At 36.7% G+C, this 17,361-nt stretch overlaps 1 protein-coding gene across 2 annotated transcripts in view; it reads left to right on the forward strand.

The window, feature by feature from the left end:
- RAMP3 (receptor activity modifying protein 3) overlaps positions 1-17,361 on the forward strand; it is an 89,774-nt gene that overhangs the window by 61,483 nt on the left and 10,930 nt on the right. The window contains exon 4 of one of the 2 annotated variants that reach the window (XM_088150070.1): positions 16,179-16,239. In XM_088150070.1, coding sequence (XP_088006196.1) covers positions 16,179-16,239 — 61 coding nt within the window. Of the gene's footprint in view, positions 1-432; positions 5,079-16,178; positions 16,240-17,361 lie in introns of those variants that run through there. The other variant, XM_007423166.4, reaches the window with a different exon arrangement.

The following is a 17,361-nucleotide window of genomic DNA, read 5'->3' on the forward strand; positions in this document are numbered from 1 at the left end:
CCTTGCAGAGCAGAGAGATTGGAGAGGAAGAGATTTGAAGAGAGTACTATAAGCTGTTTGCGTAGAATGCCTGCAGTTCCCAGCCCCATTATGGCATACTGACTATAATGGCAATCAGGTGACTGAGGAATGCTGCAAAGGTGTGAAACTGACTAGTCTTGTCTCTTTCCAGCCAGAAAGCACAGCCACGGTCACATGTTTTCCCACTTAGTGACCGCTTCACTTAGTGGTAGAGTTGCCAGTCCCAATTAGGGTTATTAAGCGAGGACTACCTGTAAAAAGGCTCACGCAACTTATATTTTAGAAGCAGACTCTTTGTTATATCTTGTTGAACTAGATGTACATTAAACTAGAATGAAAGGGGAAAAGAATTCTCAGCAGTGTTTTTAGTACGTATCTGTTCCACTTATTTTCATATTGTTTCCTTTTCAGGTATTACAACAACTTCATTTTATGTACAGAACACAAGGCTTTAACTGCAAAGTGTTTTTGGCCTAACCCACTGGCTGAAGGCTTCATCACTGGAATCCATAGACAATTCTTTACAAACTGTACTTCAGATAAAGTGCATTGGGAAGATCCTTCAGATAAAATTCTGGTCCCTCTGATTTTTGTACCAATTCTTCTGACAGTTGCCATGGTTGGTTTAGTGGTATGGTGTAGCAAAAGAAGTGACATTTTGGTGTAACTCAGCATTCATCACCACACTGTTCTTTCTTTTACTGAGAATGGCTGACAGAAATATGTATGTGTACATGTATATATGCACATACATATAGAGTCAACTTTGTCAAGCAATAAAGGGCAACATTTTTCTGTAGCCACACATACCTACTACCTACACTACTTGTCTAGGAGTGCAAACATTGTTTTGATAAAGGACACAATGGCTGATGACCATAGTTCTGTAATGGAAAGAACTGAAAACAATAACTGAATGTGCTATGTACAATGGAGGTTTGGGGCTTTTTAACTCAAGAATGAATCTCAGCTGTTCAACTATTTTGTTTAGCATGATACTATATGTGGACTGCAGATCTGAAATGTATACACATGTACACTGAACAATCATATTTACTGTAGGAGCTGTTTTGGAATTAAATGTGAAAATTAAGGGTATTTAAGTATGAACTTTGTGATTTAAGCAGAGAATCCTTGCCAAAGATATATAACTTGCGTATACGTGTGCAGCAAAAGAAAATTGAACACTGTTTGAGTAACTAATGGTCAGAGAATTCTCAGTATTATGTTGGCTCTTCTCCATATAAGTAAACAAGAAAAATGTCCTTGAAAGGTTGCATCTTGGAGCTGGAAATCTACAGAATGATCTCCTGAAAGGATATGGTTTCTTTTGCAAAGCTGCAAAGAGAATGAGAGGAAATTGGTCAACCAGAAATTTATTGAAATGTCAAAGGAACTGTTAAAGTCCTCTCTGTCTTTTTAAACTGGTAATATTAGGGCAATTTTTCTTCTTTCTTCCATAGCCTTTTTTGTGTGTGTGTGTGTGCTTCTGATGTGTTTTAAATGGACAGATTTTATAGGAATAAAATATAGTAACCATGTTAATACTGATGCATTCCAGATTTTGCATACTGAGAGATAGTTTATATGTTAAATGTTTTGAAGTGAGCATTCCACACAGACTTGTACATATAGGAGAACAAATAAACTTCCTCTTATACTTGTATTGTCAAAGGCTTTCACGGCCGGCATACGATGGCTGGTGTGGGTCTTCCGGGCTGTGTGGCCGTGGTCTTGAAGTTCTGTTTCCTAACATTTCACCAGCACCTGTGACCGGCATCTTCAGAGTGCAGGAGCACAGACAGGAGCAGTTCTCTCTGTGCCCAGGGTGATGTGACCCTTTTGTGGGTATTTATAGAGATCTGAGGGAGGGGAAGGGGGGATGGGTGTGTGTGTGGGGGTTAGGTTACTGAGTGGCTGCTTGTTTTGTGCTGCTGCCTGTGCTCCTGCACTGTGAAGATGCCGGTCACAGGTGCTGACGAAACGTTAGGAAACAGAACTTCAAGAACACGGCCACACAGCCCGGAAGACCCACACCAGCCTTCCTCTTATACTCTTTGAGAAGTTGCACCTAAAGTTTAATGACACAGGTGAAACAATTTCTATTCCTATAGAAAGCCTCAGATTTGCTAATTGGAAGTGTTTTATAACATACTGTAAATATTTCATTCTGAATGCTGACATCTTCAGTTGTAAACATTTTGTTTCTGCACCCCACACAATTAAATAAGAGTAGAACAGCTTACCAACTGTCTGCTGTTTATGCAAAACAAAAACAGTTGTTTTGGGGATCAAGGATTTCAGTCGGGTGCTCCTGATATACCACCTGATTGATACTATAGATGATATAAATATGTATCTTGCTCTTCTATTAATCTGAACATATTTTAGTTGTTTTATTTAAAAAATGAAATGGGGTACAATTCACCAAGTGCTATTCTTGCAATCTGACTTCAGTGGGGCTTGTATATGCTTTTAAAAATATGAAATTTCCTATCACATTAGGGGACTGCTTGAATAAAGAGAAATAAATTGAGGCAGAGAACTTAATCAAACTAGTTAAAATCTTATCTAGAGAATCCAAGAAAGCTAGAACCACATTGTAATTTATTACTTATAAATGCTAATGTAGAACCAAATGGTATGGTTTTATGAATGGCATAAAAAATAAGGATGTATAGGACATACATTTACCAGTTGTGATATGCACTGTATATCTTAGTAAAATAACATTATGTTGATTATCTTGTTAAAATGTTGAAAACCTGAACAAACCTATATTGTGCTATAAATATTGTATTGTTATAATGCAGCTTTACATTTTTCAAAAATCAAGTGAATGTATTGTTAAAACTAATCTTTCTTGATAAAGCATTTATTTAAATTATAAAAATTAGCTGTTACTAAAGGAATCAACAGACAACAACTATGAAGTCTTTAAAAGGGTATCCAATGGATCAATAGATGATAAGACTATCAATGGCCATCAAATATGATATATTTGGCAATAAGGCATAGTGTTTTTAATCAACAAATGTAGGAGGCCATATCTTCTCCATGGACATCTGGTCAATTATTATGAAAAACAGAACAAAGATCAATTAGGCTTTTGGTCTCATTCTGCAGGATTCTTAAATTCTTAATGCATGTAAAAACTGCACCATGCTTTTAATTATTTTGCATTGTTTGTTCTGTGACTTTTGCAATTAGCAAACAATTGAGCTAGAGCCAAATAGCCTCCCCATCCTGGGGTATATGTTGAGTGACAATATTTTAAGAGAGGACGTAGGAAGTTTAAGTGCATTTTACTTCCTCTTCTCATGCTTATTTGTGCTTCCTGAAAAGAGAAGTGAACATTCAGATATGGGAAATCCAATCAGTTGCATGGAGAAGAAGCACTGCTAATTTACACTTTTTTCTCTTTGTTCTGAAGATTTCAAGTCATTCTAAATCCATGCAGAATTAAACATGTAATAAAACAGTGTTGGAGTAATTTCAGCTTTATATATATTTATATGTTTGTCTCATTGCAAATCCATCTAATGTGACCTAAGGGATGAATGATAAATGTTAATGGTGTTAGGCAAGTAGTTACTGTATAGTCTTGTTTTCTTAGTTCAAACTATGCAGAACAGAAAGAAGGAAGGAAGTTCAAAATCAAAACTGAGATATGAAATTCTGGCACATAATTTTTAACGTGCGGAAAAATGCCAAGTAAGAATAGTTGAACTGGCATCAACCAGCTGGTAAATTCTCAGAGGTGCAGGCTTACTACCATCTCCTTTTCCAGCTCAAATGATTCTTCTGATATATTTAACCTTAGGTTAATTTCAAAGCAATTTTGGAAGACAAAGTTTTACTATATGTCTAGTTCCAGAGTCTACATTATCCAAACCCCATCTGGTTTGTTTATGTCTTATGAATTAGGAGCTCTGACTCAGTCTGAGGGACAAATCAGACTCCCTGTTACTTTGAATGATAAACAATGGATGGAGCTGGCCATAGTCTGTTAGTCATACTCTCATTCATTTGTAGGAGGAGCCAGCTGATATGTGGGATGCTAAGTCAGCCTTCAGGAATATTAAAACTATATTAAAGCTATGATATACAACAAGATAGTAAAATTTGCTTCTCCAACAAATGCTTTCATCTGTATGATGATTCATACTGTTCTCAGTGGAAATGATGATGTAGGCAGCATAAATAAATACCTAGTTGTGGAAATGATTTTAGTTGTTATTGTTGAGTTTACAAGATATTTAAGAAATACTCTTGAATCACCCAAGAGTTTTAATAAAACAGAGATTAGACTAAATGACTTTGAAGGACTGCAATCATTTTGGATTTTTGTCACATTAAACCATACTTTGACTTAGCATCAAACATATAATTGGCTTCTTCCACAAATATGACTCTCAGACTAGGGACTCTGATTTGCTCCTCCGAATAAAGCAGAACCCCAAATTCACATGACTTACTGAACGAATCAGGTGGGGCTTTGGCTAACCTAGACTCTGGAATACTAGGCATATAGTAAAATAAAGCACCTCCACAAGGCAGTAGGCCACAAGGTGGTGGTGGTGTTTTTGGCCTGGAATGAACAGCTGATGATTGATTTATACATGATGAAAGAAGAAAAGGCAGAAAATATAGTGAATTGGTACATGGTAATATACAATAGATAACTTTCAGAAAGAATTACTCAGTGCAAGTGATGGATAATTCCTTTCATTTCTCTGGCTATTCTATAACCACGTATCTTAACAGTCAAATTCTTTAGAGCTCTGTATAAAGCTATACCTGTAGCATTACAGATGTGCCAACTCCCAGTGCAGTCCTCATAAAGTCAACTGTGTCACAACAATATATAATGAAGAAGTTGTTTCTATGTATTGTCGAAGGCTTTCACGGCCGGCATACAATGGCTGGCGTGGGTCTTCCGGGCTGTGTGGCCGTGGTCTTGAAGTTTTGTTTCCTAACGTTTCGCCAGCACCTGTGACCGGCATCTTCAGAGTGCAGGAGCACAGACAGGAGCAGTTCTCTCTGTGCCCAGGGTGAAGTGACCCTTCTGTGGGTATTTATAGAGATCTGGGGGGGGGGGGGGGAAAGGGGGGGATGGGGGTGTGTGGGTGGGGTTGGGTTACTGAGTGGCAGCCTTCAGTGATGTTACCTAGCCGGGCAATAAAACGTTTGCAAGAAAAGAACCAAGCTCAGAGAACCCCAAGGACTCCACAGTTCAACCCTGAGCTACACATATTCGCCTCCATTGCAATCATAATCTTTTTTCACATAAATTATTTTGCTTCTGTTTGTCACTGTGAGAGGCAAGGAATTGTGCAGGCTCTGAACACCCTTCCTCAATCACTGATATTTTAATTCATTAATTCACTTTTAAATATAACTTAACCTGGCTTAGCTACCAATGATTCTCACAGCCTGGACTTTGGTTTCAATACTGGAAAGATAATGCTCTCCTTAAATTTGTGGTGACTTCATTTGGTTCAAAAGAATGGGTCTTGGAGAAAAGTGTTGCAATGAGGAATATACTTGTTATTTGTTCAACTTGTTCAGTAAGCAGCAGTATGTGCTTACTGAATGATCAGCTCTATTTTTCTCATACCACCATAGAGCAATCTGTAGCAAATGATCATGCTCAAGCCTTGTGGGACTCTTTCAGAAGTTCTCCATATGCCCTCTGATAGCCTCTTGTTCCTTTATGGGTCTATTTTGTCAATGATCCTGTCAATGCTACTAGCTGATTCTGATTTTGGAGTACGGATTTCCATGAAAAAAGAGGTTTGAGTTATTTGCTGGAAAACTGGAAGAAATTTTCAGGAACAGAGCACAGTGGCAGTATTTTAAATGAAGGGCTTTGGAGGTGCCCAAAGGAGAAACATTCTGGAGACAGTAAGCTCAGTCTCACTGAGTCCTCATACATGAGAACATAAATGTAATAACTAGGGTGAAAAATCACTTCTGTAGTGATTACTGCTTTGTTTTATGTATTGCTATATGTATTACTGCTTTGGGAAGAAATACTTTATATAATTTTTTATATGTGTCCAGAAAACTGAACACATGGAAGCATAGGATCCATATTAAAGTAGCTCCCGCAATATTGCCCAATAAATTGGCTTGTATGAACCATTTTCTCAAACATTCTAATATTTTCATAAATTACTTTACAATCAAATCATCGTCATCACCATCACCATCATCCTGATTATTGTGCTATTCAGTACCCATGACAGTAGTTTCTTGTCCAAAAAAATTAAAATGATTAAGATTGCTGGTTCACGCCACAGGGAATCATTTCTACTAGTTGCATGAGAAAAGAACCAGTTGTCAAATGCACGCGCGCGCGCACATGCGCGTGCGCGCACACACACACACACACACATTGCTAATATGGTAAAATGCTTTCAGGATATAACTGGACAGAAATTATTGTTCCAGGACCCCTGAAAAGCCTCCTGGGTGGCAACATAAAAGGCCTGACTACTCAGTCTTTGTAGAAGTAGTGCAGTGGAAGCTCTGACACGAGGGTGATGGATAGGCACCCATTTACGTACAGCTATTGACGTCAATGACAGACGTCTGCATCAGCAGAGAAATCCTGTTTCAGCTACAGGATGAAATTGCATTTAAGCCATAAGAAAGTGGAAATATCTTTAAACAAGATGATTGTTTTTGCATATGTTCTTCAGACACTAGGAATCTGTACAACCATACAGGATTTTAAACAACCGTAATGTATTTATGCCTGACCAATAGACGTTATGGTTTTTGGGAGGAATTCAGATTTGATAATCATAAGGAAAATAATACTTATATTCTTGCATATACAAACCAAGTTATAAGCAAAGGACATATAGGTTGTGGGAATTATCTGATTACTTTTACTAATAACATTTAAAAATAAAGAGGTTCAGCAAGAAATCAGAAATGAATTTTGCTGCAGCGTTATTGTTTTTCACAACAATGTAGGTATATGGAAAATGCTTATGGTAAATGAGGAAATGAGTTGGCTTTTGAAACTGCTAGGGAAACCAATACTTTCTGAGCAACTCGAAAATAATCATTATCAGATATAAATACTTGCCAATTATCGAATAGTTATCATAATATGCACTGCTTTAAAAGTTAAAAAAGAATTAGAATTGTGCCTAGGACACTAATTCACATTCTGTAGCAAGAAAAGTTAAATTATTTAATCAGTGAACTAGCAGGCTAAGCAATCAGTATTACCATATTCTGTATTAGGTTTATAGAAGTCTTTTTAGAAAGGTAACATCTATTACATTTACAGTGTTTATTGTAATATGCAGTGCTTTTATTCCTCCATCTGTATATAAACCAATTTTATTTTAATTTTTTTCAAACTACCTCTTGGCATCATCATCATCATCACCATCATCCTGATTACCATGCCATTCAATACCCATAGCAGTAGTTTCTTGTGCAAAAAAAAATTTAAATGGCTTGCTAGCATTTAATGATATAGTGTATATTCTGTGAAGCTGGATATTCTCTTTTTTATAGTAATTTTATTAAAAATTACAATTACAATGATGAAAACTAATGCAAACTAAAAAAAATAAAAGAATAAAAAATATTCTTGTGAAGAAAAGAAAATAATAGAAAAATAGAAAAGAAATAAAAAATAATACAGTCAAGAAAAAGAAGAAATATATAAAGAAATGATTTCCCCTTTCATCACAGGAAGTATGAACAATTTTAGGAACTTATCACCTTCTCTTAAAATACCACAAATAAATCCCACATTCAATAAATGGTCTTTGGCAACATGGTCTCTTCCCTTTTTAGCCTTTCTGTTTTAGAGGGAAGAATTTTGAGAGGCCATTGTAGACTGTACTCGAGAGAGGCAGCATTAGTTGTTCCATGTCGTGATTGACTTGGATTCCATCCTTTTTCAGAGAGGGAATTCCTTTCCTCAGTTTCCTCTCCAGCCTCCCTGAAATACTGCTCCAGAAGGCAGGGAGACTACTAGTGGGGCTTGTCACAGGAGGTTATAGATAGAAGAAAGGACCAACAGAAATTCCTCCCCTTTGTACTAACAGAAGAATAACTTAGAAACCTGGCCAGTATCTCTGGACATCTAGGCTTGGCAAGCATTTGATATCATTTCACAAAAAGATATGGCCACTGTATAATTAATTTGTTAACCTCCCAGAGTTGCAGTTGTGAATTGGACAGCCTTACAAATTGAATAACTAAATAAATAGTTTAATAAATATTAACTCCTAGAAGGGGACAAAAGCCATGTACTTTAATCTTAGGAACCTACATCAAAGAAATTAATATTTCTTAGGACCTCTTTCTACCACCTTGCATGACCTATGTGAGAGAACCAGTGACAGAATGAGGGCAATACATAGCTTGAGAGAGGAGAAAAATAATCTGCCGGGGCAGACAACCATATCTGATATCCCATAGAAGTACAGTAACATTTTTACTTTATTTGTTTTATTAAGGAAGAAAGGCTGTTCCTAAATTCTGGAGAAAGCACATACATTCACAACCATAACTCTGATGTTCCTGTGAACCAATCAATTCACAATGCAATCCATGTTTCCTGTTAATATATGACTAGAACAGATTGGAGAAGGATGGACAGATCATCTGGGGAACGTCCAAGATGATGCCCTGACTGTAGCTGTGAAAGGGGATAGGTCAGACCATTTATATGGGAACGTCACTTGTGATTCACGCCTTCTTCTGGGATTTTAGTTTTGTAAATTACTGAAACAGTGAGGGTATCTCAAAGGAAGGCTAATCAAAAGGCATTGCGCAATCAGTTTTCCCTTTCTTAGCATGTTTCTTATGAAAGGAATGAAGAAACCAAACTGATAGGAAAATTTAGATGGATTAGAAATTGGGTGGGAGGTGTTGTGGGGATCCCTCCTCACATTCTGTATAAGAGGCAGGGCGACTGCTCAAGAAAAGCTTAATTTCACCACTTTTTCTTTGGGGAGCAAAGATCCTAGTGGGGAGAGTGGTGAAAAAAAGTGCTATGTCATACATCTAAGCAGGGCCTGGATTGCTGCTTTTTGGGAGGAGATATTCCTTGTTTCTTAAACTATGTTCTATTTGAGGGCTTCCGCTAGAATTTTCATACAGTTGAGATAGTTTCCTGCCTCAAAAAGGCAGGAAACTATGTCCTAGATTTTCAACAGCTGTGCCTGAAATATAGTTAGAGTGCACTCCAGAGATAACAATTAAAAAAAAAATAGTGATAAGGTTCACAAGGCACCTGTGGTCCTAATCTAGAAGCATTAATTCTTGCATGGCCTTATTAGGATGCCCCATCCATAGCAAGAAAAATATTTTTGTAAACATATTCTTGTTTATACTCTTTTGTCCTCCATTTTTCATTCCTGAAATCTGAGGGTGAAAACGGGGGTCATGGTTATGGCTCTGTAATTCCTGACAAATGCAGGTAAACTAGCTTTGACTCCTGGGGAAGAAAGAGAGCTTTACAGCCATAATGAATTGAAACGGTACATTCTTGCCTGGGATTGAAGAAATGCTCCCTAAAAGCTTAATCCACCAAACTAGTACTTCAGTTTGCGTTGGGAAAGAGAGAGATGCACCCTCTGCTGTCATCAAATGAAGATTTCTATATATTTGAGAAATAACCTGCATATGGATGGAGGTAAGGCCACTATGCACTCTGTGTGATCAATATGATATTCTCTGATTTTTGAGGGGAAAAATTCATCTGTCAACCATCCTCTGATATACATAACATTATGCATTTGGATGAGCTGAATCTCTCATTCATATGATTTTAAAGAATAACTGTATGAATAAAAGTACTGCCTAATCGCTAAATAAATTGTAGATTACAAAAGCACTGTAAATCTCCGAGGCTGTCTCCTGAAAAGGAAATACAGCTCTGGAATGGTTGCCCTGCAAGCCACTATTGCTCAAGGGAAATAGAGGTTATGAACCTGAATTGGAGACAATGACATTTTAAAATCATTTCAGCATGGGAATGACTGATGGGGGCATTTTTTTGTGGTGAACATTTAGCACAGAATCTATACCTCAGAGATTAATGTGACTTTGGAGGCCTGATATTAAGTCAACCTTTTCTAATCCAGTAGCCTTCCACAAATAATATTTTTGGAGAACACATCTAAGAGGCTTTTAAGTCAGTGTGATCTATATTTCTGCATTTGTCTCCAATCTCTTTTCCAAGGCTGATACTCTGACTCATCAGGCATGCTTTTAACCCCTATCAAGCATGATGGGTACAGAGGAGATCAGTTTAGGAGATACGTGGGCCTGGTATTCATACACAGCCTGAAAACTGTGGGTTGGAAGGTTATCACTTCTCACTAATCTACAGTAAGCATTAAAATGTACCTCTGCTCTTCAGTTGATCTGCATCCAAGAATTTGTGGAGTTCAGGGCAATTGTACATGTGTGGCTAAGCCTTATATCTGTACTGTTTATATCTATCTGCTGAAGGCATAGTGGTCATACTGTACATGTGGGGAATGGATGCAGCGGCGGGGGGGGGGGGCTGCCAGAAACTCCCTCATGAATTGAATGAGAATATTTGAGCATGTCTCTGTTCCTGATCACGTAGCCTGCCATGTAAGGTGTGAAACAGCCTTCCAAGCAATTTTAAACCCTAAGGACAGTCTGAATCAAAAGCACTATCAGCATTATGAGTTAGGTTAAAAGTTAATTGGTGCAACTATTATGTATTTTAATAACACTGCATTTTATCATTAAAATCCCAGCACAGGCAATTAGTAGGCCACTATATTTGATTCCCAGGACCGGTAATTGCTCATTAGAAAAAAATAATTTTTTTCAGCAGTTTTGTAGAAGTTTTTATAATGACTCAGATGCTCAGTGATATTTTCAGTTATCTCAGTGTCACCTGGATGCAGTGAAAAAAAAAGCTTTTTAATAGGTTGTTTATAACTAACCCTGCTTCCATTCCTTGCTTTTCATGATTATTAAGAGATTTTTTATGTTTATTTATGTAAAATATTTATTTGTGTAAAGATATTTATTTATATAAAATACATGGATAAAACTATGCAGAGTTAGGAACTAAGAGTTACATGGCACCGCAAAAAAATTAAAAAGAATGAAAGGGGTGGAATTATCTTCTTGTCACTAAGTTTTCCACAAGCTTTTTTCGCTGACACTGCTGTCTTTGAGATTTAAGAGCTGTTGGGGCAAAGGAGAGAAATGATAGAAATGTCTTTCAGATTGACCTACATTTTTATGTTAATCATTCTTCTTCCACCTTTGAATGTTGGTAAGTGCAGCTTCTCAAGCAGGTGCAAGAAAGTTGAAATAATTTTTTTTAATACGAATATTAAAGATAAGGGAATGCTGTGCATTTTCACATTTAATCTTTTCCGTGCCTCCTTTCTTTTCCCTTTCTCATCTAAAAAAAGAAGAAGAAATGGGGGTATGAATAGTGGAACCCTTCAATCACAGCAGACATACTGAATACAGTTGCATTGTGACAAGGTCAGGAGGAACATTAACTAGAATTTAACATAATTTTAATAAGGGACAGTTATTCCAGCCAGAAAAGCAAATGTCAAAAGTATATTCCACAGAACTTGCCACTTATAGTTTCCATCTTGTTAGAGTCGTTTATTTATTGCTAAGGCAATAAAGGTCCTAGCAAGGTTTCAGGTTTGAAAGGAAAGTTTCAGCAGAGAAACAAAGCCAGGTTTGTTTGTTTGCTTGTTTGGGATAAATCTGATATTTTTAACTTATCCATCATGGAAATATAGATTACAAAGGAAGAGATTTGAGAGAAAAGCCTACTGCTATGGCTGCTGCCTCTGTCTATGCTTTTTCAGGGATGAGAGCTGCAGTTATAGGCTGTAAAATTATATTTTTGGACAAAAATTTGGGCTCTCGTTGTCTTTGAGACTGGGTTCCAGTGGGGAGATGTGTTATTTCATATACCGTTGTAATTATTTTATTAACATAGTTGTTGTTTAAGTGTTGTGTAACTATTTGTAAACCACTGCGAGTTGTATTGGAATATGGCACTATATAAAAAGTTTAAATAAATAAACATTCAGAACTATTAAAGGATTCACTGTGTTCTAGTTGCAATATGATACAAAATGGCAAGTCAGTGCTATTAAGTCCACAATCTACATTTTCTGCTTATATTCAGGTCTAAACAAGAGCATACATTTGCTAATTTGCCCCTCTCTCTAGACTGTTTGAGAGAATATTAAAAGCTTGAGATAGAGAGGTAAGAGCTATGCATCAAGTATAAAGAGAAATGCACTCAGATTCAACTGAACCTATACTGCTGGATTTTGTTATTAAATATATACTAGGTCTATTTTTGTGCCAGTCATGAAGTTTCAGTAAGGGAACATCACACATGTACAGTATATAAACCTACTTGGCTCGGTCATGAATATTTATGGCCAAGTTATATATCCTTGAAAATCTTCTGAAGGAAGCAATGATAGGCTGTTCAGTAAGCAAAGGAATAAGATAATGATCAAATGTTTTTTCTGTTGACATCGATCAAACTGTAGAAGTTTATTCTGTTACAAAAGAAAAAAAACCTATAATTTGAAGCATTAATGAAGATTAATAATGTGCTTGGCCCTTTTGGAAGATATCAGATATGAAAAATAATGAAACCTATATTCACTAAATATTTGGAAAATGAAACCTTGAAATACAGTAACCTGAACTTGTGTCTGATACCAGTTACTTTTTCTTAGCCTAGCCTACTTCATAGGTTTGTTGTAAAGATAACATGGTATAATCCTTCCCAAGAATCTTAAGAAGTGTAAAATACAACAGCTGATCTTGTTATATTTCCTTCACATTTCCCCTAGTATTTATATGTTAAATGTCATTTCCCCCAATCAACCCTTCTGCATGCAGTTTTTGACCTGAGAAAGGCATTATACAACTGGAAGAAATGCACAGTCCCAACGATAATTTATTCATGTATTTTAAACAAAACAAAATTATGCAGCTGTGCTCTCTGAGGCAATTACATTATTTTCTAATTTTAATCCAACCTCCTAAACAGAGGAAAATAAATGACTAGATTAAAAAAGATATTTGCCTCATGATTTATGTATAACAATTTAGGAAATAATCTCAGTGCAAGAAAATGTAAAAAACTAAAGCATATCTGACTGGGAAAATGGGAAAGTTTTAGTATTTATGAAAATGGTTTCTTTTTGATTGAAGGCCTTTAGATACACACTATTACTGGGTAATGTGGCAACTTATGCAACCACATTTTTTGTAATGTGAGATATGTATGTAGGGGAATGAAATATAAAATTACCTCTTTTAAGGGCAATTTGCTCCCAAAACCTATTCACATTATCCAAATCTGCTTCTACATTATTATGTTAGGTGAAGTTGATCCTAGAAGTGAGTGATAGGGAACAAAATATTTAAGTTTCTGTAAAGGAACATCAGCTTGCTTGTTCAGTGAGCTAAGGCCATTAATGTTAAGAATGTTAAAACAGGACAAAATCAGATTTGATGCTCTGGGAGTACTTGCAAAGTCTACAGATGTTCAAGGTTCAGTTCAGATTTTGGTGGAATATGTATGAGGCTTTTTCCAAGAGGTGGCACCAGTATTGAAAATACCAGGACAGGATAAAGTCTACTTTGACAGTGTCCATCTGGAATGTCCTCATAAGAGATGTGGCATCCTACATAAACCAAAACAGGTAGATCAATCAATGCTATCTGAATAGACAACCAAAGGTAATAAAATCTAAATAGACAATAAAGGTAATAAAATAAACATTGAAAGGTCATGAAAAATCTCATTCATACATTGAAAACACATTCACTAAACTATAGGGCTTTACTATATACTCAAATTTTCATGAACACACGTCAAAAACAGTTAAGTATCATGTCCTTCCTTCATGCAAATTAGGTTGTAAGCCTCTCTGAGATTCAACTCAGTAAAAATATGCCTTCTGTAGCCATTCCAAAAGTTCAGAAATAAAACAGAAGAGAACCACTCTCAAGAAACCATCTCCTTTTTGACAGAGTGAAAGGTTACTGGTTGAAGGTGCAGAATATCTAATTAATTCCTCCTGCAAGTTGTCATCCAAGAATTCCTTTGAAGAGTTTGATTCTTGCAAAGAGAAAAAGATATTGGGCTTTAGAAAGGGTCTGAGTACCTGGTACAATCACAGGAGGTGAGGTAAGATTTGTGCTTCCTCCTTTCCAAAAACATTAGTATAATCAGAGTATTTAGTAAGTGAAAGTATTCTGTTGACTTGTGAGAAGGGAGAGCTTTGGGCTCTGTAAAGTATGAAACGGTAACAGGCAGGATCAAATGTTGTATCTCTAAGTCCCACTTAATTGTCAGATGCCCCCTTCTCTGAGCTCCTGGTGTGAGTGGCACTGTCATTTCCCAGGAAGCCAGACATGGCCATCCAGGGCATTTGCTTGCAAAATGCCCTTGTAATCCATACATATGGGATAGCACAGTCAATTCTTAGCAGGGAAATTTGGTAGGACAAGCTCATGCAAAATGTCCTGAAGTTCCACTACATCAACAAAGACCTTGGATATGTTGGCATTGCTCTTCTTCAGCCCAAACTGAGGCTCTGCTGGTCTTTAGATGCAATGGCTCAATATCTGAAGACTTTGCTGTGGACAGAGGGAGCAGCAGTGGGTAGCAAGAGAGATTTGTAAGATCTCTTTTCCACCAGAATGTGTCTCATTTCTTCTGGTCTTCTGTCTACAGTGATGGATTAAGGCTTCCAAGGTGTCTGAGATATTCTATCAAAATAGCACATTCCTTAACTTACCAGATGTACTCTTTAAATTGATCAGTTAAAGCCACTTCATTCTAGCACACAAGCCCAGAGTCTGCACTTACTTTGTCAGGATTGGCTCCTGTTGCTGAAATTGGATCATCAGTTGTATAATTGGTCAAATGGTTAATCTGGGCAGCCACCTGAAGCTGATTGCTTGATCATTATCCTGGGGCAAGGCTTTGATAACTTGTTCAGTGGTCAAAGACGTGACAAGAGTATTGGTTCCCATAGCCTGGCTAGAGACTTGAAGCTAGGTTGCCTCTCATACAGTGCTAGTAATGAGTCATGCACACAAGAATCCAGCAATTTCTGATAAATTCAGTAATTGTAGAAATTTATGAAGCTAAAAGAATTCCAGAAACTGCTGCATATCAAATGTGAATTCCATCTATAATCAGTGTTCAAATTTCATGCTTATTTTTCCTCACCTACTAGAAGTGGGAGACAGAGTTCCTATCTGTTCCTTGTTTTTGTTGCAACCTGATATAGAATATGAGGACTAATTTTCACAATAAGTTACTCTTCATTCTTCTAACCGCCATAATATATAGGCAACAAAAGAATGTGAATGATGGAATTCTTCAAATTCCAGGTGAAGAATATTCTGCCTCAAGTATCTTATGTTATTTTGCATGTTTCTCCACCCCTGTTAATCTATCTCCCATGCCTAGCTTTGATTGTTGCATTCATATTAATGACTGTAATCACTCATTTCACAGCCTCTTACATCCTATTATCCAAGCTTGGATTTCTGACTTATTGTTTTTCCCACACTTCATGTCCATTAAAATTGGCCTTCCTTCCCTTTTCATAGGATTGACATATCCAGACTCAGAAATTTGGTCAACCCTGTGGTTGCAGCAAAAAGAGTTTTCGGTATCCCTTTGCTGTCATCAAATGATTGACTAGATTTTTCGGTCCTATATATGGTACCCCATCTTACCAATTAACTTTTCTAATTTACAGCTGGGAAGGGGGTGGGGGTGGGAACAATGCCAAGAGATAACAGTTACAGGAAAAGATGAGTAATAATATTCTAACAGCGCTATGTAAAAATAGAGTAGAATAAAAAATAAAGATTATATCATATACGTGGAAGTTTCAGAATGAGTAAGAAGGAACACAATAAGTAAGATGTGGAGTTGTGATCTGCACACCAAGCAAAATCAAGGCAGAAGTGAAGTAAAACATGGCCGAGTTAACTGCAGAGTCAGAACACATGCAGAAACATTCTCTATGAGGGATGTTAAATCGCCGCTCCATAAGGTAAAGCATTTGATCTTGCTAACTTGAATGCTCTTCTGTCTCTGGCAGGAGGAATTCTATAGAAAGAATTGGGGAAGATGAAAGAACTATGGAAGAAGTCCTTGAGACAGTAAGATGGAATTTCAGACTTTCTTTGAAATTTGTGAAATTACCCTTTAAAAAGCAGTTTCTGATGCTAAAAATAAAATCAATGGTATGTTCCTCCTATTTGCAAAACACTTTCCAGCAATTTATCAGAATTTTTAATCTGCTCTATCACTGTCAAATCTCATAAGAGTTGCATCTAATCTGGACTGCTGAATGTGGTTACTGCTGATTTCACATACATTAAGTTTTCTGGTTGCAGTGGATATTATAAATGTTACAAGCAATAGAATATTTGGAAAAATAATGTTAGAATGTTAAAAATCCTTCTGATGTCACAATGAAGCATGTCTTTGTCTTCCTATAACAGTATATCTCATTATAGTGAAAGACTGATTAATATACTTGTTTGCCTACTCAGTCTGCTGTCTACCTGTTCACTATTGAAGGGCACCATCAAAGCTCTGCTCTCCTTTTGTGTAGTCCTTTCTCTTTCAACTGGACTTTGATGTGAGAGTATTTCAAATTGAATATGCTTTCAGACAGGTATCTTCTGATAGCTGTCCAAGTAGATGCCTTCAAGATGTCCTATGATAGAGTATGTGATGATCTTGTTATTGGAATACCTGGTTCTATCTTTCAAGTTGTTTTCTCCTTTCTGATTTACTGTGATCAGTACCTCTAACTGTGAAGCATCTGCCAACAACTGCAAAAACAAAGGGCTTCCTAATCTAAAAAGTCACATTTGCAAAATTCAACATTTTGCTCCCCTGCTATTTCTACTATGTCTGTCTTCTGTCTTTTTGGACTAGGACAATATCTAGCTAGTTCATTCTCAGTTATCATTCTTTGTCACCAGATATAAATATAGTCTATATATCCAGAGGCCCATATTGATCCAAGAAGCTAGTGCTATACCACACTTTACACTTGAATATTGTCAGATTGAAAAATCAAGTTTTGAGAGATAAGAAAATGCATTCAGCTCCCCCCTTGCCTTAGTGATTTTGTGCATTTCTTCATACCAATGTCCTTCATCAGCTTCTCTAACATTTTTAAGTTTTTTTATCTTTGATAAATGATAATGTGCCAGCACAGAAGTGTATACTAAATATGAGGAAATTATACAATGATTGCAATTGCATTT

The sequence above is a fragment of the Python bivittatus genome, unplaced genomic scaffold (assembly GCF_059951505.1).
Source record: "Python bivittatus isolate LINGU-HERP-01145 unplaced genomic scaffold, Pbiv_v1 ctg000610_np1212, whole genome shotgun sequence".
Lineage (NCBI taxonomy): Eukaryota > Metazoa > Chordata > Lepidosauria > Squamata > Pythonidae > Python > Python bivittatus.